The 25203-nt window shown below is 35.5% G+C and overlaps 1 protein-coding gene across 2 annotated transcripts; it reads right to left on the bottom strand.

Moving 5' to 3' along the window:
• Positions 1–1929: 1929 nt before the first annotated feature.
• LOC109690986 (cysteine-rich secretory protein 3) lies at positions 1930–22460 on the bottom strand. Of its 2 annotated transcripts, XM_020170659.2 has the most exons (8): positions 22378–22460; positions 13073–13146; positions 9575–9691; positions 8727–8814; positions 7649–7794; positions 6548–6642; positions 5493–5581; positions 1930–3116 (listed from the first exon to the last, which is right to left on the bottom strand). In XM_020170659.2, the coding sequence occupies exons 1-8, from the start codon at positions 22412–22414 to the stop codon at positions 2989–2991; spliced, it is 774 nt and encodes a 257-aa protein (XP_020026248.1). In that variant the 5' UTR covers positions 22415–22460; the 3' UTR covers positions 1930–2988. The 2 variants fall into 2 exon arrangements, with proteins under 2 accessions (XP_020026248.1, XP_073938080.1); XM_074081979.1 differs by lacking the exon at positions 9575–9691.
• Positions 22461–25203: the final 2743 nt, after the last annotated feature.

The raw sequence follows: 25203 nt of genomic DNA, 5'->3' as shown, positions 1-25203 counted from the left end.
GATTTTTAGTATGTATAATTTCTATTTGAAAAATTACAGGGCAATGTGGACTTTCTGATGTGCCCTTGCATAATAGAGATAGTTTGTAACACAAATGGTTGTATGGATCAATAAAATAACCAATTAAAAGCCAAACATTATAGTGATAACTAGGTTCTGAGGGGTCAACATATTATTGGCCAAGAGTTACAAATATAAATATAAAAGACCAAAAATGTAAATATATTGTTGTGCTGTGACATGTTTATGTAAGGAAGACTTGTAGTGTGCCCTGGACTGAGGCAAATCACAAGGGATTTTTGTCACTGCAGCCCACTTCTCCCTCTCACAATGTAACAGGATATAGCGCTGAGAATCTTGTTTTGTAAAGTGAAATATAGGTCATTGAAATGTTGTTATTCAATTTCTACCAGTGTTACAGCACAGATGTCTGTACGTGTTCCTGCTGTTCTTGGGCAGGTTTTCTAGATTTTGCTTATGAAAATGGGCTCTAACTTCTTAACAGGTTGTTTCATGACTGCTAGTCTGGCTAGTGGTAGTGACTGGCTGAATTCTGTGGTATGAAGACTTCATTGCAAATTATTAAACTTCAGAGATGTTAAAAAATTCCTTTGAGAACTTTGGAGAGAAATGATACCTAGTGCAGCCTACACTCAGCTCTAGCTTGTTCCCCCTAAGCACCTCAGCTGAGAGTCCAACAATCTTCAGGTGTGACTCAAGATCACGCAATAATTGGTAGGTGCCATGCTAAAAGAATGGGGAGGGAGGAGCTAACCAATGCCCTGTGCCTGATGCACAAACCTGTAAATATCCAGAAAGATACTTCACTCGTCAAAAACTCTCAATTCCTTCAAGCACCTCAACCAAAAGGGATTTTGTTTCTTTTAGCTCTTTCTATTCTTATTTTATACTCTCTACTTTTCTGTTGTTATTTTTTCTGGGTTTTGTGTGTGTGTGTGTGTGTGTGTGTGTGTGTTTCTCCTTTTTTTTCTGTTACTATAATTATTACTTTCTTGTGTTTATGTGTGGTGCTAGAGATTGAGCTTAGGACCTAGTATGTGTTGGGCTAGTGGTAGGTGGAGGAAATAGAGGAGAAAGTGATGGTGGTGGAAGAAGAAGGGTAGGTGACATGATTGCAGGATATATGCACATGTGGATGTGTCAAAGTAAATACAATTAATTTGTGTAATTGATGTGTGCTAATCATTATGATTTAAATATCCCTTGAAAACTGATGCATTATGGGCATATCCCATTACACTTTATTTTAGGAAGACTTTGCAAAATTACAGTTTAACATTTTTTCCCCTATCTGTTGACAGGGAAGGCAGAGTATACATTCCATTATATTTACTTAGGCAGTGTCATAGTGCTGAAATGAGCAATATTCTACAGTTATGAGGGCCAATAATCATTTTTATGAATTAAAAATAAATCAATATCACCTTCAGAGTATGGTTTAGTTATTCATGAATTGATAAACGTCCTTGTTGGTACTAGCCAGAAACGGTTCTTACATTATAAGAGAGAGTCAGTACAAAGCTTTGTAACATTTTAGAGAGTCCAGAATTAGATTGTTAAAATATAATTCATACAAAAATATGTGACAGTGAGTAAGCCATTTATGTACCTTTATAGTATACCTTGTTTTTGTATTTTACTCTGTTTCTCTCCCCATCCATTCATCTATACTTCTGTATAACATAGTTCTAGTGCACAAATTTTGAGTAAAATTTTCTATGTTCTTCATTTGCTTAATAATCTTTTATTTAGGAGGTACAAAGAACACATGTGACAATGGCCAAAATTAAATCACTAAGTTGCCCACTCAGAAATGTTAGTAATTCTTGAGGACTTTTGCATGCCTAATTCCCCAGACCTTAGTTCTTGATTATCATTTGATTATACAATAAATAGGACACATTCATGTCTGAGGGTCAGGAGTTTTAATGTTATTACAATTTAGTTAATCAGACATTATAAGTATTATAATATTACATCATTAAAAGCAACTTATCACCAGTTCAAACAAATCCTAAGAAAAGATTGATGTGCTGCTAATATCAGGGTTCATTTTCCCTAAAGAGACAAAACCGTCAACACAGTCACAGAGAAACAGGAAATTATGCTGTAAGGATTTTTCAAAAGAGAAAGATAAAATGTCCTCAAAAGAGATTGCAGTCTGGATCACTTTGTTATGATGGAATTTGACAATTTCTCAATGTAGTGACTATTATTCCCATTTCACATGTAGCTTAAGAAAGTGAGTTCCTAACTTCCATGGAGACACAAAGGGAGGGAACTGAATCCTAACCTCTTGAGGAGAGAGTGCATATATATATTATGCTGAATGATTTTTAAAGATATATGTGCTTCATAAAGATTTTAAAGTAAGGTGTCATATTCTATTATAAAATTTACACTGATGAAAAATTGAGATTCTTCATTGATATTTGCATGAGAAAGAATTATTTTTAGAACAATGTTCTCAACTTCATTATAGGGATGAGATCCAGATGAGTGGGAAGAAACCTGAATGGGTGAAGAAGAACTAAAGAGAGTACATGCACTTTGGAGATATTTAACTACGTGTAGCTAGAAAAGCAGCCCAGGATTGATGTGACAGTGATATTCTTTTAGAACATTTTGTTCTGGGTACATAAATCTCAATTTCAATCTAGGGTATTGGTGACATTCATCATAGAAAAATACAACCTATAGACCACTCTATTTGATTAAATTTGTGAAATTTAAATCAAAATTCCCATATTAAAATTCAAAGAAATTATCATTGATATTGTTACTTTTCAATTCTCTATACGATAATGATTTCTGTAAAATGAGAAGCAGATTCAGAAGAATAAGATTCTTTATAGTTTTGAATCACATTTGTAGATAACATGCCCATGATTTGCCCGATAGTGTATGTGAAGTCTAGAAGATGATGGGGCCCTACTCCACAGAACCCTGCTCATGCACATTAGGTATTTAATAAATTTTGCCTTGACATTTGCAGGTGGCCTGGCATTTGGCTTTGACGACAAGATGATTACAAGTCGCTGTTTTTGCCAACACAGGACAGTTAGAATATTGATCTTCGTAACCACAACTATTGGCTGAAATAAAAGAAATAAATTAGTCAGTTCATTACCACTTTCCTCCATAGCAGGGACACAAAAAATAAATTTAACTTGAATGGGGAAAAGAGAATTGAGCAAACAGGTTGCTACATTATGACTATTTCATGACTTGGTAACTTTTAGAACTGCATCTCTAAAATGGTAGCCACTAGTCATATGCTTGTTAAGATTTAACTTAGTTAAAATTAAAATTTTATTGTTTGCTTTTTTCTTTCTTTCTTCTTTTTTTTTTTTGCTTTTTGTTTTTTTGGTAGTACTGTGGTTTGAATACAGGACCTTAGCACTTACTAAAAAGGTGCTCTACCATCTGAGCCACACCATCAGGCTATCATATTAAAATTTAAATGCTCACCACCAACAGTTACACCTATGTGATCCTCAGCCAATGAATCTAGGGGCTACTTAATAAGACAGTGAAAACCCTGAGCATTTCTGTCATTACAGAAAATTATATTGCACATGGTTTTTCTAGACTTTATTGCCACTTGTTTTTCTCACAGGAAGACAAAGCCTGTAGAACTGAAAAAGGTAGAGAAAGTCATTATGATTTGTGGACATTTTTTACTTGTATATTCCTTAGTGACCACAAAGTCAAAAATTCTCATCCTGACATTATCCTAACTACAATTATCCTAACTACAAACTTGACATTTCCTTGACAGACAATCCCCATCGTCCTTGACAGACAATCCCCATCATCCTCTATTCAGTTCACCCACTCCTAGAAAAAACAGCACTCCCAATTACTGAATAATGAAAAACAACATGCAGAAATCAATGGAACACGTTTGTCTCTAAATTTTGTTTGAAGTTTTGTGGATGGTGTCCAGGCTGGTCTTGAACTCATGCTTCATCCTCAAGAAGCTAGGACAACAGGTACATATACCACAGCATTCGGCCCTCTCCAGTTTGTTTTTTATCACTACTCAGCAAACTCAGGAAACAAAAAGTATAATCTATTTTCTTCTCTCTCATACCTATTTGTTTTCATGACTTTTGCACTAATACAGTAAAGACATCCACTTGTTTTTTAATCCATTTCTCCTAGAGGCTTTCCTTAAAATTGTTTTCATGCTACTTCTACAAGCTCAGTTGTTTTCTTGCAGTGCTGTGTCTCAAACCCAGGATAGGTGCTCAGTAATTAAAATATAATCCCAGTCTTCCAGGAGATATTTATAAGATGAAATTAGGATTTTTCCTGTTCTGTTTAAAATCTTTCAATCGACTACTGTTTACTAATAGGACAGATTTCCAAACTTAGCAAATACTTTCAGCGGTTATGAGTACATGGCTTTTTCTACTTTAGTTTATAGCTTTGAATTCTGACAACACAATTTAGTCAGAAAGAATGTTACAATTCAGTCAGCTGAATGAATGCACATTTGAAAGAGAAAAATGTGAGAGTTAGTCAATGGTATTGTTTGTAATCATTTCAACACCATATCCCATTTCAACAAAACTACGTAGTTTTGCTTGTTTGTTTGTCTGAGGCACGGTCTCACACTGTCGCCCAGGCTGACCTCGTGCCTCTGGCTTGTAAGTGCTGAGATCACAAGTGTGCACCACGACAGGCAGCCAATTCTTACCCTTTGCACTTCTAATCACAATAAGAGTGGGACTGAGACAGTGTGCAATGCTCCTTTTCTCTCTCTGTGCTAGAATTTTTTGAGTTTCTCTGAACTATATACAGAATTGATTTTGGCATTCAAAATATACATAAAATTACTTGCAGAAAAACTAAGAGAGACTATTAAATTTGGTAATTCTAACTGCTCTATGGAGGAGCTTAGGAAGGCACTGTGAGGAACTAATTTGTGTATGAAGAATTGTAATATTTGGTGTAAGTCAATGGGCTGAACTATACTCTATCATTTCAATCTTTAGATTTCCCTGTGTCTCTTTTGTTTTTGAGCACTCTGGGATTTGAACTGTGGGCCTCACACGTGCCAATCAGGGGCTCCACCACTTAAGCCACATGCCCAGCCCTTGTTTCTGTTTTAAAAAAATGCAAACTTTGATATAATCACACTTACCTCAATGATAAGAAAGTTGACCTCTAGTGACAGTTAGTTACTAGAGATACATTTTCATAGATTCCAACGTGCAGTGTGCTCAGTGGTGTCACACGTAAACTTGGATTGCAGATGTTTCTTTGGATTGGATGTGATACAGGCTTTTCACTGAAAGCAGTGTACCAAGACTGAGCAATGTCAAAATTGAACTTTAAGTGATTTTTTTGGCTTTTGCATGAAGGTATCCTTTACGTTGAGTTCATTTACAATATGTCCTTCATCATAAAAGCTAGTGACATTAGTAGTTTTGCTTTAGTAAACTTAAACACTTCAAACTTACTGCATAATCCATCATCGCAGTGATCAGGACAACGAGCACAAGGTTCTCCTTCATCATAAGGGACATAATATCTGTTCAAATAATTACCACTGAAATACGAAAAGCAAGATATCAATTTTATTAAAAATAAGTTTAATTTATACACTAAGGTTAGCATCACCAAATATATTTATAGATATCTATTAAATATTTTAATTTTGTTAAATAAGCAAATGAGTATGTCCTAAGTGTATTTAGATATCAATGTGGAGTAAGAGGCTAAATCACCATTTACTTGATACCTCCACCATAATCTTGGAACCTGAACACTGAAATAGGGCAACTAAAATCTCTGCCTCCTGTGGTAAAATTTACATTCATTTAAAAAAATAAAACTAAGATTGTGAATATATGTTTATTCTGCCCACAGTTTGTTTTTTTTTTTGAGATTTCAACAACATTGCTTGAGGAAGGATGTGGTTCTGGTTATAATCCAAGATCTTAGTGGACAATGCCTCAGAGATTTTTGCAGTAAATTCTGAAAAGCAAAGACTGAAAATGTTACCTTTTCTGGACTACTTGAAATATATTAGGGATCTCTTTAAAAGCCTTTGAAGTCCAAGATTTGATCATTTCTTAAAGGGATCAGGTAGCAGTTATATATAAGAATGAGCAGGACATTTGAGAAGAAGCAGCTAGATTCACCAAACCGCATCATTCCCCATTTGCTACCTCACTTTCACCCTATATCTAACATCAAATCTTCACTTTCTAGGATGTGAACTTATCAAGAACTGACCCTAGAAATATAAAAGATGGCACACTACATGTCTAGGGAACAGCTATTGAGAAGGAAAGCAAATCATTCTAGGCTTAAAAGAAGAGCTTCAGAAAATTATATGTGGAACTGAGAAAGTGCTCTTTCTGAGGATCTGGTTCAACTACAGAAGAGATTTCTAAATATGTAATCCCCCTCTCCTTTCCCCAAATATTAAAGTGTATATTTTTAATTTTTAAATTAAAAATGTTAATTGTATGTGGCACTATCGACAGTAAACTCTACAATGTATACTTACGCAGGACAATAGTGGCAAACCATGAAGTATTTCAGAGAATTCTCAGGACAGTAGGCCACTCCACATCCAATAAGGAAAGATGAATACCAAACAATCTGCACATCCGTAAGTGAAGACATGAGTATGTTAGAAAAGTAGGTAATATCAAGAAACAAAGAGCAGGAAATGCACAACTAAAAAAGGATACTATTGAGGGATTTTGTTTCCTAATGTTTTATGGATATATATAAATTTTTGAAACAAGCTAAAATTTTTTAAAGTATTGCATTTCCATCTATACTTCTTTATCTACTTAGAATATCATAACAAAACCCTCTGAATAGTAATCATAAACTAACAAAGATGTTCTTTTTTAATATATGAAGGACAAGAAAACCCTCTGAATAGTAATCATAAACTAACAAAGATGTTCTTTTTTAATATATGAAGGACAAGAAAACCCTCTGAATAGTAATCATAAACTAACAAAGATGTTCTTTTTTAATATATGAAGGACAAGAAGGTAAAGCAGGTCCTGTCCAGGGGTGGGTACCAGTGGGAGAGAGGAGTGTGTAAGGAAAGGGTGAAGGACAATGAATAGGTGAAAGTATTTTATATTGACATGTGAAAAGAGAACAATGAAACCTGTTGAAATTGTTCTAAGATGGGGAGGAGTGTAGATAAGGAGAAACGTGTAGGGAGTGAATCTAAGAGATACTGTAAGCACTTATGTATGTGTCACATGTACCCATGTACAACTATAATACGCTAATAAAAAAATGGAAGAAAAATGCAGAGTATGTTTCCTTACTAGGATCCTGAAGGCTATTGAAAAATGACAACCCAAATGCCCAACAAATGCCAAGTCTATTCAATATTCACTCAAGATCTCCCCCATCCCCAGGATGAGACTAGTACATTTCTGTAATCCCTGCACTAGGAAGGCTATGACAGAAGGATTAGGATTCTGAGGTGAGCCTGGGCTATAGGTCTATAGCAAGACTCTTTCTCTAAAAGAAAATAAAAATGATTTTCCCCCAAATTTAATCTTAGAATGAGCCAAAATTTGGGGAAGCATTCCTTTGCGCACACTTAGTGTAGAAAGCTGTTTCTTCTTCTTACCTGGGTGTAATGTCCAACTATTGCAAAAGGTTCCTTTGGCCCCTCACCAAAGGTAAAATCATGGACCTCATCATACCAGCTTTGGATTGCATTTGACCATGTGGGGAGGTGGCTTGACATGTACAGATTCTCTCCACAGCTCATATCTATGAAAAATGAGCCATTCGGATGGAAGCAATTAGCCTGTATAATTTCATTATAATCAAATTATAATAACATAAACTACCAGGATGTCCTATCTTCAAAATAAGTGAGCCATTTACTAGTTTTAAATTGGTTCTGACTTTCTGTCATTTTTGATAATTCAATACATATTTTTCTCACATATATTTTATGCATTGTTTCTTTATGTTCTTTGATGAAAAGGTCATGTCTCATATAAGTATTTTTAGTCTAATATAAAATATTTAATGTAGGCACCCAGAAGGTATAAAACGTGCTGCTATAAAATTAAGAAAGAGTCAGTGGCACACACTTGTAATTCCAGCACCCTGGAGACTGAGGTAGGATGATAACCAGCCATGTAGTCAGGCTAGGCTACACAACAAGTATGAGGCCAGCCTTATCTACACAGTGAGACCTCATTAAAATTTATTATAAAGGCAATAATAAGATGAATGACAATATACAATATTTTTGTGAAAATTCAGGAACAATTTGACCAAATTTGATATATTTTATAAGTTAAAAATAGCTTCTAAAACACTAGTGGACTGCAAAATATCACAAAAAGAGTACTGGATTAGAAGATATGGATTCTAATTCTGAATTTCCTATATATGCACCTGATTGCTAATTAGACAGATGGTGGTTGTTTTTATCTTTAGAGAATGAGACGACCCATGGCCTGCTTCACTCACCACTGGTTGAGAAGTGCAGGGTGAGATTGTGTGAGATGGCTTTATAAAATACAAAACACTCAGAAAGGACAAGGAAGGGGTGCTCCTCAGAGTTATTTCTGCTCACAGAGACACTTGACTTGAAAGACACAGCAATGAGCAAAATTTGGATTTACAACGTTTTCCTTCACTTAACAAAACAGGCCTTTATGACTACTAATGCTTATTAATTTACATACTTGTCCTTCTGAATGATGACATACTGTGTGCATAATTGCAGTTTTCTGCCCACTTTTGTGCATTCTTGGAGGCTGCACTACTCCATCTCTAAAAGAAGGAAAGAAAAGAAGATAGCCCCTCAGTGACTGGAGCCTCAGAGATGCACAATCTTTAGAGTCACATTGATAGGTTGACTTATATTGCTATAGAATTTCTGTATCAGCACCATCTGACTTCTCATCAGAACCAAATAAAAATATAGGGTAATATGTTCTTCTTGTGCCAAAGAAATATAAATAGCTTGTATTCTCTAGGTCACTGAATATTCTAAATATTTACTGGTCTAATTATTTTTGACATTGTAGGAGGCATACCTACACATCTGTAGTAATTGTCCTCCTCTAAATATTATTAAATATATGGAAGGATCGAGATTATTTTTCCAAGAGTAAGGACTGCTTTCTTAATTCCCTATCCATTTATTTTCTCTCACTGAATAATTTTGGGAGACGTGTGGCCTATGGATCAGGGGGATGGGGTTGAAAAGTTACTTCCTACTAACTGGTACTGCCCTAAGTGGCTGTTTACACCAAATGGCCTTGACTCTAAAGAGAGTCTCATGATCCTAGATTAGGAGAAAGAAGGCACTGGGCAGAATAAAAAAAGGTGGCCTCTCACTGGATGCCCAAGGGTTTGCTGTTATTTCATCACTGTTAAACTGGACAACATATATAATCCTGGACCATAATACATCTCCACTGAAATATCAAAACAGAGGCTAAAGTTCACAAGCCAGAAGTGCCAGTGAGAGTGCCTGCTCCGGTGAGAGCTGGCTGAAGACCCCTTTGCTCGCTGTGCTGCCTCTTACCATCTTCAGCATGTTGCTGGCACTTGGAGATACTGATTTCCTGAGTTCATTGTGTTTCCCTACGATCTCCTCCTGGATTTCAGGTAGGTGAGTTGACAGAGAACCCACATCTTGATCCTCAAGGGAAATAAAATTAAAGTTATTTTCATGTGTTTGAAGTTTACATGTAATAGTGATTAAGTGCAGGGAAAAAGGATCAGCTTTTAGAAGTAGAAGTTTAAGCCAATATTACTTGGTAATTCATTACTGGCTAATCTGAGTGAAAGCTCTCACTTTGTTTTTTTTTTTTTTTTTTACAATACTGTGTTTTGAACTCAAGGCTTTGCTTTTGCTAAGCAGGAGCTCTAGCACTTGAGGCACACATCAAGCTATTTTTGCTCTGATTATTTTGGGGCTCAGGGTCTCACTTTTTGCCCAGGCAAGCCTGAGCTAGCCATCCTCCCATTTTAATCTTCCCACCATAGCTGGGATGACAAAGGCGTGCAGCCCCACTCAACTATTTTCTTTTGAGATAAGGTCTTTTAAGCAATTTTTGCCCAGACTGTCCTGGAACTGTGATAATAATCCCAATCTCAGCCTTTCAAGTAGTTATGATTGTAGGCATGAGCCATTGGCACCTGGCTCAAAGCCATGACTTTTAATCAGAAAAGTTGTACACTAAGTTTGACAATGGGGATGTAATTCATGCCATGTCAGATCACAAACTCCTCTGAGGCCACAAATGTCAATTTTGGTTTTAAAAGAGGTCTTAATGTGAGTTTTCTAGATATATAAGTGACAGCATCTTATGACAGAGCTGAGAGGAACTAGTAAGATAATGAGGCCACATCAAGGAAGTGTTAAGGGAGGAGACATAATTTATCACAGATTTCAAGAGGAACATTCACCTCACATGGAGTCTGGGAGCTGCAAAAAGAATGTTGAGGCCCATTTCAGTGTGCTCGGTATTTTAGTAAAATATTTTCATGTATTATGTAGCAAATTTTATGTGGTCACTCAAAAATTAGTTTTACTATATTAAAAAATGTCCACTACAGTTTGAGGAGATGGAACGTTTTTAATTAGTGGTCAATTTCTGCCTTTATCTCAATACTCACAGGAAGGTAATTCAAATGCTGACATTTGAGTTTATGTTTTCAGTCTGTGTGGGTCTGGAGAGTAGGATGCTGTTGTGTGAATTGTTGGTATAACAGAGTAATTTGCTGATCTAAATTTACTCAAAGAAGTGCTTTTTATACAGGGAAGAGCAAGACTTTAAACAAACGTCTATAGCAGGGCCACTTATAGATTGTATCTTAGTTCTTGGAGTAAGTAACCCATATCTCTGGCCATACCGAGTTCCCTCACGTCTCTCAAAAGACTGTACTTATTGTTATTATCTATACACATCCATTTTTTCCTGTTGCTTTTATGTAGTGAATGCTTCATGCCAATAGATCTCATATAGCTAGTGACTCCTAAGATAGAAAAGATGCGGATGTTAAAAACCAGTACTGGATAAGGTTGTGTGTGATGGTTCAAGCCTGTAATCCTAGCTATTAGAAGGTGGAGATTGGGAGGATCACAGTGAAACCAGCCTGAGCAAAAAGTTCAGGGAACCATTTCAACCAATGGTTGGGGGTAGTGTCACATGCCTTCCACCCCAGCTATGTAGGGAAGCACAAAGAGCAGAATCGTGGTTGAGGCCAGAGTAGGCATAAAGTGAGATTATATCTGAAAAATAATTAATGCAAAAAAAAAGAATAGGCTGGTGTAGTAGCTCAAGTCACAAAGTGCCTGCCGAGCAAGCTCCAGGGCCTGAATTCAACCCCCAGTAGTATCAAAAAATAAAAATAAAAATAGTGGATAATCTCTATGATTATCAAAGTATAAAATACCTTCCTTAGATTCCTCAAAAACCTGCTCAAGATTGTTTCATCTCAAAACACCATAATAGTTGGTTTCTGAGAAAGAAGTAATTAGCTTGTTTCTTAAACCATCTTGCTTTGCAGATAAAAATTCAATTGAACAAGAGATATATTTGATTTTTCTAAACAAGCATCAATAAAGTTTTATTACACAGTAAAAACATTGGCAGTGTTGTGAATAAAATGGGTAAAATATAGTATCTGTCCTTGAAGAGTTCGTATGGGATAGGCATATGACCTAAACAGTCAAAATACCACATACCAAAGGGGAACTCTCCTTTTATAAAGAGGGTTCATTTGTCATGGTCATGGTCAAAGAAAGCTTCACAAGAAGAGAGATTCTGGATCTCTCTGATATTCAATTTTTAAAAATTCTTAAATGAAAAAAAAGGACTAGAAAATAGCTAATACGTGATTCAAAGGGAAATAATACACAACCTTATTAGGAAAAAAACTAAACAGCAATTATCTTAAATGAAGCCCTAGGTGACAAATAGATTATCTCAAGATTGATAATTGATGATGGTAGCACAGTCATACAAATCATGTGACACTCAGATTATATTCTGTATGGCGGATTAGGTTTGAACCAGTTGTTGGAGTTTTATATTCTTAGAAAATCTGGGCTAGCATCTTGTGCCCCAAAGCCAAAGAAGTATGTGAGAACAGATAGCAATGTCCAAATATGGCTAATTAACATTAAGAGGCTTTTTAACCAGTAGACAAATACTTTCTATGGACACTGCAAACTTGATCATTAAACTTGATGATTGAGCTTGTTTCTGGCATTATTTAATAAAGGAACATCTTATAAATAACCAGAGCATTTACTCCTGTATATATTTACTGCATAAGTAGGGAAAATACATTTAATAGTTTTAGTAATGTGCTGGGGATAGAACCCATGGTCTTCTGTATGCTAGGCAAGTGCTCTGTTTTTAAGCTACATCCCTAGCCCACCTTTGGTAAATTCTTTAACTTAAATAACAGGTATAATTTTTCTCACACAATATCTGTGAAGATACGATACAGCAGTGCATGTGAAGAGGCAATTCTAAGTTGAGAGTATATATAAATATGTTGTTAATTGTAGGTATCACATTGGATTAAATAAAAACAATTATAATATTTTCTTTGACTGAGAGGAGTTTCATTGGTTATAAATCCACATATCTGTGTTGTTATATACAAATATAATTGAAGCAATTTTAATGTTTTGGTAATTACACTGAAAAAATATGTTAAAGCATTTACTGTTGAAAAATATACCAGAAATACATTTTAATTGTCATCAATATTGAACTTATGAGGTCTTTGTTTCATTTTTTGCACTGACTTTGAAATCTGCTGTATATTTTAAACTTTAACTCACCTTGATTCAGACATACCATGCATTCAGTGCTCAACACTCTGTGGTGTCTGGGGGCTACCATATTGGTTACTACATTTCTAAACTTGTGTTGACTGTCCTGAACTACTAATGAGTACTTTGTGATGTTCTCAGCACTCCAGACCTTTCACTTTTGAAGACTGATCTAGTAGCTCGTGGTTGCCTGAATTGTTCTAAAAAGCTATTCAACCTCAACCATACCTCATACACATATGCAGGACAGGATGGAATCAGCACAGCAACCAGGAACAGCAACGCTGGGAATGGAGCCATTGCTAGGAAAGAAATAACACATGAACAACAAAGGGAACAAAGACCTCCATTAAAATGTTTATTGCATGGACTTCTGAGTAACATGGGAGGGAGGGGAAGTAATGAGATCCACTATCCCAAATTCATTAAGGAAAAAGAGAATTGTCCCTGTAATAGCAGAATAATCATGAAATCAGCCTCAGAAGCACACCCGTGATATGACCAATGATAAATAAAGGGAAATACTTAACTGAAGCCTGTGTTAACACACCTATAAACCCTAAGGACCTCGTGCTCCACACCTATAAACCCTAAGGACAGCATACTCTTCCTCTCCATGCCACACTCTGATCTCTGTAGCTTCTCTCTGGGTTGTAGGAATGCTTCTTCACATTGTCCATTCAGGAGTAGCAAGAGCTCCCCACTTGTTACTATTACAGCAGTGCTACTGTGATTAGGCTTGAGGGTTACTTTAAGCCCTGCCTATGATTTTATAAATATCCCTTTATTAACTTCTCTTTCAATTAGAACTTGGCATGTGCCATTTCTTCCTGTCCAGGTTCTGGCACCTTCACTGACATTCTTAGTATCCTAAATAAATCCTCTAAGGAGGTCGTGCAGTTCTTTCATACTTTTAAACTATTCTTCTCAACTTTGCTCATGTAGCCAGTGTGCAAACTCATATATTCCTAAAACTTTATCTTTAGTATCATGTCTGAAACTCCATAAAGCACAACATATGACTCCTGTATCTTAAAATGGAAGATTATAATTTGATTTGTCACTTTTAAGGGATTTCTAACCTCAGCTGTATTAATATCCTTAATATGTTCACATTATTTTCCTAACAAATATACATATATTGGTAAATACACTATAAATTAATTACATGTTCAACAATAGAGAGATAAAATGTCTAAATGCATTGGAATACATTCTCTTATTAAGGATATTAGATGTAAAGTTCACTATATGTTTATGGTAGTTTTGTAAGAATAAGAAAAATCCCCATGATACCAAATTAAGTTAAAAAAGCAGAACATTAATCTGTTAGGGACAGAATTTTTGTGTCCTCACCCTCTTAAATTTGTATATTGATGCCTAACCCCCATTTTGTTTTACTTGGGTATAGAACCTGTGAGAAAGTTACTAAAGTTCAATGACGTTGTAAGGTTAGGGCCCTGATCCAATAGGGTTGGTTACTGTCCTTCAGAATGTGCTCTTTGTACTTCTCTTTCCCTCGCCCTCCCCCACATGCACAGAAAAGAGGCCATGAAAGAACACAGTGAGATAGTGCCTATCTGCAAACCAGGAAGGAAGTCCTCGCCAGGAACCAACCATGTTGACATTTTGACCTTGAACTTTTAGCTTCCAGATGTAGAAAAAATTAAATTTCTATTGTTCAGGCCATTCGGTTTATGGTATTTCATTAGGTTGTTTGATGAAACCAATACACATCCTCATATTTGATTTCTGAGGGTTAGGTTACCTTTTGAATGAGTTCCAATGTGTATAATATGGAGAAATATGAGACCCAGAGCTGCTGATCTGTATTCTGGCAGGTGTGTTTAAGATACAATGAGAGTGTGGTTTAGTTCTGACTACCATCTAGTATTATATCTTAGTATAGCTTCATTTTTCTCATTGATGTATCACACCCATCTACGGTAGGTACTTTGTGCTGTTTTTAAGAATGTGTCAGTAGACATTCTATTGCATAGAGGCATTGATGACTTTATAACATGGGAAGGTCTTACAATGGATACGTTAATGAATTTCCTAGAAGACAGTCTAAGAAAAAGGATCCTGTATCCTCTTCCTACAAAATCAACTATCAAACAACAGGCCAAGGAAAGAGTCTAAATAGAAGAACAAGAGAAGTAGTATATCTTTACATAAGAAGATATTCCTTTCTTTTCTGTAATTTCCATGAAAGTCTACATTATTGTATTATAGTAATTCACAAAGGAGAAAACATTTATTAGAAGAGATTATTAACTCTTGGAATTCTTCTGAGTTTTCTAGACCTATTATTTCAATTACTTTTGCACTCTATGAAAAATCGATGATTTTGGCATAATGATACCAATCTAAGAGAGGGAAGGAGGAAAAGAGGTATTAAGGAACCTTTTGATGGTTTCACAGATACTGTATGGTTTAAGACAAATTCCAAGTTTTTTTAACCTCAATATTCACTTCTCAGTAACTACATTGTACTTTCTGGGGGCCTGAGGTTCTAAGAAAAATGAAAGCATGTAATACATATTATTCTCCCTGTATAGAAAAAATCATGCATTCCTAAACATTTTTAGTAGCTAGCAAACAGCTTGTATATTACTGAGCACATACTTGGGGAAACTAGGAAGCAATCCTAAGTCAGTATTCACAATCTGTTCTTTTCTGTTACCCTTCAAACATACAGCAGATTCCTAAGAGTCTGCTCTTAGGAAGAGAATGTTTTTCAGGACATTCATCTTGGTTTAAAGATATATATTATTGTGAACACCATTACTGTATACTTCCCAAAATAACAGGGAACTTGGTGGGAGGACATTCTAATGAAGTCTTATCTATTTTAATAAGTAGAATCCAGAAGGAAAGATATTAGGATAAGTCTGAATATTACTGGTCTGTTCCTGAAAGGAACAGAAATTATGCAGGTTTTTCTACAATGTTGTGGAGATTTAGCCACCTGTACCATTCACTAGAAGGACTACGAAAATGGTAAACTTTGTTTAAACTACAGCTATATTGTAGAACCAAGGAAGAGAGAGGAGAATAAGATGAAAAAAGTTGAAGATAAAAAAAGGAAAACAAAGATGGACTGAGAGCATGACTCAAGTGGAAGAGTGCCTATCTAGCAAGCACAAGGCCCTGAGTTCAAATACCAGTGCTGCCAAAAACAAAAAGGAAAACATAAATTATCTTATTTTGCATAACACAAAAATATAGGCTATTGTCACAAGGAGAGAATTCAGACTGTAGAAATTCCTGACCCTATATTGAGCAAACATAGAACTTGGCATGTGGTAGGATCATAATGAAAAAGCAGTGGGTTAAGAATCTGGGAAATACCTAGATTATCTCTAGCTAATTTTATGGAACTGAAAATCTTTATTTGTCAAATTATAATAATGGTGACATAGGGTCACCTCCTGGGTTCTTGTGAGGTTTGAGAAAATAAGCAATACAAAAGGCATTGGAAAGCATGAGTTTCATCACCTACATGAAAATCTTGGCATTGACATGATTGCTTTTATTTTATTTTGGCATGCTTGCTTCCTCATCTAGCAGTGGTGCCAGGGGAAATACTTCAGCTGCCAGCCCTTTAGAGATCACCTATGCTAAGGACAGCCTCCTGGGCTGTCTCCTTTCCTGTATATCCTTGTCCTGTGTCTGGTAGGTATGATATAAATAGTTCTGACCTTTTTGCCTTAACTGGAGACAACTCTGATCATCATTCCACTCATAGAACTACTTATATTGTTGGCTGGAAACTTCCTGATGTTACACCTTGACCTCATCGACCTCTCCAAATCTTGCATTCTTCTCCTTCTTCCTTGTGAAGTGATTCCAATGCAAACCTTGATAAATTTTCTGCACACATTTTGTTAACATTATCTGGTAGATCCTAGTCTTTTTTCCTTAACTGTTGTCAAGACAGTCTCCTTACATAAGTCTTTGTTATTCTATAATCATGTGCCTCTTATGCCTTTGATCAATGCTAATCCTTAAAGATGGAAAATAGCTAGCTACTCACTTCAGATTCTCTCTTCCAAAGAAAGTCACAAGAAAACTCCAAAAATACTGACTATGTCACTGAATAGAGACACTTAAGTCTGCACAGTAAATTCAATTATACTCATTTGTTCATGTTGATGTACAGTTCCTATTTCTCCCATTTTGTGTGCATTTGCCCTGTTGTATATAACAATATCGTGATTTTGAAAGGTTAGACTACCATTTTCACATTCCTTTAAGTGCCTATGGATAAGGATTGTTCATTCTGTATGCGTTCAGTGGTGAAGCTGCAGAGATTTTTGGAATCTCCAGAGGTTTCATTCCTAGCCTGGTTCTCTTGGGAATGCAAGTCCCTTTGGCAGTGAAATCAGGTGGGCCTCTGAGAATTTAAGAGTGAAATAGACTAACTTATCATTATTATTTCTTCACATTAAAGAAAATTTAGCATCGTTCTTTCCTTTAAAACACACTGACTTTGTTTTGCAACCCATTCCAGGATAGTGTACTAGATATTGCTGGACACGATCAAGTGAACAAGACATGATTCCTAGCACAAGGAGTCAACAAGGGAGTACATTGTTTAAGTACCACATTTTTGAGTGGTTGAATTTTTCCAATGTGCACATTTTATGGGTGTACAGTTTTATTTTCTTTTACTCTGACCCATGCCAGTACTTTTTTGGAGAAGAATGGGAAAGACTTTAGAACAATCTGGACCTGTGGAAGCAACATTTCAAATGCAATAAATATGATAAAGCTGTATCTTCTTTCTCATAATCTTCATGAAAGTTTTTAGCTTTATCTCAGCCCTCTTCCCCAGGTGTTTCTGTAAACAAGTGCAAGTTGAATATGATTTATTGGCAGGTTCATTTTGTAGAGTCACACAGCATGCTTTGAAAAGAATGAGGAAAATGACTGCTGTTTTCCTCCTGTTCATTTGAATACAAGCAATTTCTACAGGTATCCTGTTATTATTTTCCTTTACTATTGCCTAGGAAGGGACTGAAAGTTCTTTATCATTCGATGTCTTAAAAGTATTTTTTTTACAGGTATGTCACCCAGTCTTTCCATCACGTGGTTTTTCATTTTGATTCTTATGCTTTTGTTGTTATAACTTGGGTATGAAATGTCCCCCAAAAGCTGATTTGTTGAAAATGTGGTCTTCAATGTGACTGCATTCTGAGTTGGGGTCTTTGGGACGTGACTGAATTATGAAGGCTTTAACATCATCAATGGAATAATATGACATCAGAGCAGTGCTTGTTTTGTTGCTGCATAATTTTACAATGAAAGGGAAGCCAAAGGTTTTCTGAGGCAAAGCCATGAACTAAGAGGAATTACTTTCATTATATCCTCTGAGCAGCATCTGTTCTGGGATGGAGCACTCCCGTCCACTTCACACACACACACACACACACACACACACACACAAATGGCCATGAACTATTTATCTTACTCAGATTTTCACAATTTCTTGGAATCTGTGTTTCCATCTTGATTCTCTAGTTCCTTCAAAGTTAATTGTGGGTAGATAGGAAAAACTTGCCTATCTTACCATTCTAACAAACAGAAGTCTCAAATCTTGCCTTTAAATTGAGTGTCTGAGAACTTCTGTTTTAGCAACTAAGCACAAATTTTCTACTCTGTAACTTTTACATCCTTATTTCTCTTATAACATGCTCTACTTTTATTATTATCCTTGTCTGTCTTAGAAGGTAGTCTTAAAATATTTCTACTTGTTGACATCTTTCAGGTTATACTTCAGGAAAAAAACAGCATATGGGGAAGTAGTCATGTAAGCATAAAGGAGGCCACAAATGGAAATCAAGCATGGAGTGACTCTCGAACACAATGAGGATGTCGTCATGTGGATAGCATTGGTCCCCCCAAAGGCTCATGTGTTGGGAGCGCAGTCCCCTCTGGTGGTACTGTAGGTAGTGTGCAACTTTTAAGAGGCAGGACTGGGACGTAGCAAGAGGTACTGAGGTCAGTTGAAAACACTAGTCTGAAAGGATGAACATAGATCTTTTAAATCTCCTGTTCTTGCTGAAGAGTGGGTTTTTACATAAGCCTAGGTATTGTCCCATTAACGTTTTCTGGTTCTGATCTTGGATGTGACTGTTTACTCTGCTTGTGTTCTCACCATTCCTATCCCACCATGATGTAACAGCCGAGCAGGCCATCACCAGAACTGACTGATGACAGCCCCATGCCCTTGAAGGCCCAAACTGTGAGCTAAATAAACCACTTTATAAAGTTAATCTGCCTCAGGTATTTCATTGCATTAATGCAGAATACTAAATGATACATAGGCTTATTTCACAAAAGGACTGCAAGGATGAGTCAATAGAAATTCATTGGCAAAATCTGACACAATGATAGATGAAAAATCACTTTGCATAAACGTTATTAAATTTAATTCATATCTACAGTTTTATTTTAAAAAAGAACAGAGGAGAGCAGACTAGATCCATACTTTGCTAGCAAGTCTATAGCAAATATTGGGTGGCAATGTATCTCTGTGGTAGAGTATTTGCCTACCAATATGTAATGCCCTGGGTTCAATATCCACCAGGTAATAAAAAAGGCTATGCAAAATGTTTACAGGAAATGTAATGGTTATTTGAAAAGCTCTGTGTGTACTCCGTTTAGTATTGGGACCAAAAAAAAAAGAATGACTAATGCTATTATTTAACATAGTACTTGAGAGGTCTTGATCAAAGCCTTAAGAGTGTGTGTGTGTGTGTATAAAACATTTTAATATGTGTGACATTTGTATATCTTATAAATTGAAAGATAAAATCATCATTATTTTCAAATAATATGATCATTTAGCTAGAAAACATACAATAATGAAGTTTTCTATATGCAGATTACTTCTAAAAAAACCACTGCTATATACCAGCAAAACTCAACTAGAAAATAAGGATTTTATATAACACACTCATAACAGTAACAGAACTACAAAGTCTCCAGGAATCAAACAAGAATAAGAAAATCCTTTTGGAGAAACATTAAGACCCGAGAAAAGGACAAATACATATTGAATAAATGAAGGTTTTATTCTGTTTTTTTTTCTTTGCAGTACCAGGACTTGGACTCAGGGGCTCACGTTTGGTAGGCAGGCACTCTACCACTTGAACCACTCCTCTAGCCCTTTTTCATGTTCTTAACTGGTATGTGCTAATAAAACAAAATTGTCAATCTTAATTAAACTCGTGATTATTATTTATAATTCAAATTTGTTCATGAATAACTAAATAATCTTTTAAATTTTAATTTTTATATATTTACTTTTCTATGGTGCTAATGATTGAGCCCAAGGTCTTGGGCATGCTGGGTAAGGGCTCTACCACTTGAGTCTTAAGTAACTTTTTAAAAGAAGAATGAGTTGACAGAGCTTTCTGTCCTGGACTTCAAACCCTTCTCACTAAATTTAATGTTATCTAGTAACAAACAGATGAAATGGCTGGTGGAGCTTTCTAGAAATTGACAGAGCAAACAAGCTAGCACTGGAAGAACGGGAAAAGGAACCTGTTGTATAGTGTGAAGTGTTGTGGAACCTGGCTCACCATAGAGCAGAAATAAAACAAGCTCCTTTTTGAACAGTACCTACCAAGTTAGATGTACATGAATTAAGTGTAGAAATAGATAAAATGATTCACATGAGTTTGTCAGGTCCACACTTCTTTGCCCTGAGTTAACTCCACGCAATCTTAACAGATGTGATGATGCGTTCTGTGCTATCTCACTCTCTGGGGGCCTCATTAAAACTCATAAAAACCTGGTAGATAGATATGGTTACTCAACACCTCAGTTTACAGATGGGCAGATCTAGGGTCAGAGATTTAATAATGAGATGCCACAAAAAGCAACAGAATTGAGCAACAGTCCCATCTGTTCAGCTTCAAATCCCTCAATCCTCAGAGCATGACACTGAAGTATTTAGAAGTATTATGTAGATTGGAAAAGATATCAGCAAAAACATCAGCACATATGCATGAAATACATGGATTATATATATATATGCATTATGTATACACACAGTAATAACTAGTCACAGTATCAAAAAGTATCTGGTGTAGCATTTTCTAAATTTAAATATAACATCTAAGCTTTATTTAGGTCACTTTTTTCATTTCATTATGTATTTCTGAGACACATAGCAGCTTACGCCCGTGTGTACAAAGTGTGCAAAATGACTGTACCTTGCAAGGTAGAAAACCTGGAAATACATCCAAAGCACAGTTGCCTTACTAATTCATGAAAAGCATTTTTTCTTTCCAAGAATTAATCCCCTCCTCTTTCCTTGATATACTAAAATTATCACTGAAATTCTTAGAGGTATACAATCAACATTACTTGAAAATCCTGACACTGTTTCTCAGTTTACCCCTGTGTCCTACAAATCAGAGATGAGTGCAGGGGCCCTGGTTGACCTCACAGGCATCATTACAGAGTAGCTCCAGGGCGAAACTAGTCATCAATTTAGCCTCTTTTGATCCTCCTTCAGAAGTTTAGTCATGCAAATAGAGCTTCTAGGTTTTGGTACTGGCAGATGAGCCAACTGTGACCTCTGGCAAGACTGTAAATACATGCAAAGCTTTCTGGATGGCATTTAACCATAGAGGAGAATAGCACTAGGAAATACTCTTTGGAAGTAAACTCTTCTCTCTAGTGATGTGTAACTTCTTTCATTTTGGTGTTTGTTTTTGTTTTGTTTTTTTGTATGTACTAATATTGCTCAGAATCGTTTCTTATCTACCACAAAATGTAAGGGCCTTGTGGAAATTGCTTCCTCGTGTGAAATATGCCCAATAAAAACTACATTTAAGTTACTTGTATTAATGTGGCTGCCAGAGTGAATGGACGTTTTATTGGAAAACTAAAAGTCTTTTGTTTCCTTTTGTCTTGTGTGCATTTCCTGGGGAATTATGTTTCCTGTTGAGGAGCAGTAAGAAAATTTATCTCTAGCTTGGTATTATAATTTTGTTTTGACCAACCTGAAACTATTGGCGAGGATGATTTCTCATTCCTTTTGTAATAATGTTTGTACTAATGCACAGCCATAATGTGTTAGTATTCATAAAAATTACTCTGTGAACATATTATAGTTTTTTATTTTTTATTAAACATAGTTCTAATGTAATGTTTATATAAAGTCATAGACATGAAATTGGTTACATTGATAATTGTAGAATTTAAAAAACATGTAAATATCATATTGGATAAAAGTGCTTCTAGAATAATAGAACTACATATATGTTATCTTCTTAGTTTACTAGTATGTTAAGATAATTTCTCTCAATAAAAGTTATCAGTACAAATTTGCAAATCATACATCAATGTACATAAATGTATCAACGATACATTTATAATTTGTCAATGAAATTATAAATGTATCATAAAAATGAAATGTTCATAAAGCAATGTTGGAGCCTTATAATAAATGCTCAGGAAAACTGAGAAAAAAAAAGAAATGCTCATCTTAAAATAAAGGTGTTGGCACTTACCGTTGTTTCTCAGAGTAGGATGAAGTGTCTGTTTCATCGGCTGAAAGAAGGAAGGTGGCCAAACAGAGAAGCTCAGACCTGTGTTTATATTACACCTGTTTCCTGTTTTGGCAAAAGCTGGTTGTGCAAGTAAATCTTGGCTAACATGATCTCAAACAGGATTTGTCAGACCAATGGACTCAAATTTCATTGCTGGTTGTCTCACTTAAAATTTGATGTTATTGGTGATTCTCCACATGCCTATTAAAATAAATTGGTATAAAATTTGCACTAATGAACTCTTGTACTTTGGTTCTCATGCTTGTTATAATTTATTATATTTTTCCAAGAAACAGACTGATATGTAAATCAGATTGCCTGTGCTTTGTTCAGGAAGGACACTTAGCAAAATCTCTAAGGGAGGCAGTGAATCAGGACAGGGAAGGGCAAAGAGCTAAAGAAGAACATGGTCTGAAGTAAAGTTCAGTCTGCCCTGAGTGGAAGAATGGCCTTTTCCAAAAATTGTTGAATGCATGAATTTACATGTATATAGTATGTAAAGATCACATCAGGTTTGTAATATTTCCATCTTTTTACCATTACTTTGTGTGTGCAGCCTTTGAGCTCCTATCTTTTAGTTATTTGTAAAACATATAAAAGGTTATTTTGACCCCACTTTGCTGTAGAACATCAGCACTCATCACTTCTATCTACCCTTGATCAGGTACCTATTATCCATCCATCCTTTATTACCTCATCCCAACCTCCTAGACTATAGTATTCACTATTACACATTCAGATTAAGTTTTTCAGGCTTCCATATGTAAGAAAGAACATGTGATATTAAAAACCTATAAATAGTCAATCATCTGCCCAGAAGGGGGGGAGATGGATTTCCTAGCCAATATTGTGCCCTTTGGCCCAAGAAAATCTTTCAGTGGGGAACAGATGCGGGCCATGAATTACTAACACCCCCAGAAAATGGAGAGGGAGCAGAGTCTCTGTTTCTGGAATGTGATACTAAAACAACACCTACCATACTATAGGGTATTTGTATTATTATAATAGGGCATATAATAAAGTTGAGGTAGAGAGTAGTTAAGGCATTCATCATGACTCACCTATCTCTTCTGAAAAAGGAATAGTCAAATGGGTGCATTTATTTACTAAGCCAAAGACTCACTATTTGTGGTTTTAAACCAATTTTCAATGAAATAGGGATAAAACATAATTCCTAATGTTGTGAGAATCAAGTAAATTTTCGATATGGAAAACAGTTTTAACACCATATTGTACATAGTAGGTGACCCATAAATACTACCAATTATGACTATATACAAAGTGATGAGAGTACAGTAAATGTTAAAAAACCTAGTGAACTCTAGTATTTGATTTTGTAAAACTTACTTTGTGTATGAAGATTTCTATTTCACATTGTAAAGTTTAGAAATGAATAAAAAAATACCTCATTAAATATTATACAGTTAATACTTCACATGGATTTTTTGGTATTTGCCTTTGCTAAGAATTCTACAGGGGGAGCATTAGTAAAGAAACATCAAAACTGAGGACAAATATAGTTATATTTTACCAAGAAACTCTTCTCTTCAATAAAATACATGTAAAGGGCAGAATTTTTCACAGGGATAAATTAGATTCTTTCCTTCGTGGCAAGAGATCAAACATGTATGTTAGTTCCAATAATTTTTATACCTAGCAGGTATTTAATAAATATTTGTTGAAAATGTCTAAGCAAAATACATGACCAATAGAACAGATAGAAAGAAGATTTCCCAGGCGAGGACTTCTTAAAGTTGCTAAGCTCCTCAGCTTTAAAGCTGGATGTTAACTTCCTATTTGTGTTATAAGTAATTATGACCCTATATGGCATGCTGCAGAAATCTATAGGAAAGAATACTTTTAAATCATAGGTGTACGATTTTTCCCAACAGATATTAAAAATATAGTAAACAAGGTGGTAGAAATTTTCACCTTCTTTTATATATTTGCTTCTGCATTTTTTATTACAAAGTAGAATTCACTTTTTATCAAAACATTACATGACCTATTTGGAAGAAAATGACAGCCAGCAGTTTAAAATCATTTGCCACAGAATGATTTTTATAAATGTATTTTTTCCTTTTAAAAACAACTCCACAACATGCTCAGAACTGATGTGGTTTGAGTAGGGTTTGTCTCTCCCATAACTCATGCTGAGGCTTGGTCTCCAACATGATCCTGTGAGAGTTGAGGGGGCCTTTAAGAAGGAGCAGAGCTTTTCATGTGGGAATGAGCTGTAGCTGTCTAGAGATAGGATCAGGTACAAGAGCAGGTAATGAGAAAATGAACATGGGACCTCCTCATTGTTTCAATATCCATATGAGCTTTCTTCCATATTTTCTCTCTATTCTCCTCTGCTTTCCACCATAAGCCAAAAGAATATGGATTTCCCAGCCTCTATAAGCATGAGCCAAAATCTTCTTCTTTTATTGTAAGTTTTCTAGTCTCAGGTGTGTTTTTCTAGAAACACAAAAGGAACTATGAAAAGAACAAATTGTACAGATGTAGAAATTCATGAATCCAGTTTATTGAGCAACAATGATCACTAATAATCATTTTTGTGTGTGTCTGATTAACAAAGATTAAATGTTCATTGTTGAAGAAAAACTATGAGGAAGGAAGATGTATCTCTTTTGTTACTTCAGCAGGAAGTTTATAGGTTCTGAATCCTGTGAGCAATTAAAAGATGAACAGCATAGCTTATAAGGATGATGCACTTTACCTTCAGCAAATAGTTCAGTGTTTACACATGCATAGAGCACATAAAAATCAGAAATCACAATGAAT

This window comes from Castor canadensis, chromosome 8 (assembly GCF_047511655.1).
Source record: "Castor canadensis chromosome 8, mCasCan1.hap1v2, whole genome shotgun sequence".
Lineage (NCBI taxonomy): Eukaryota > Metazoa > Chordata > Mammalia > Rodentia > Castoridae > Castor > Castor canadensis.
Note: the sequence above shows the minus strand (reverse complement) of the source record. Positions and strands in the feature narration are given on the sequence as shown.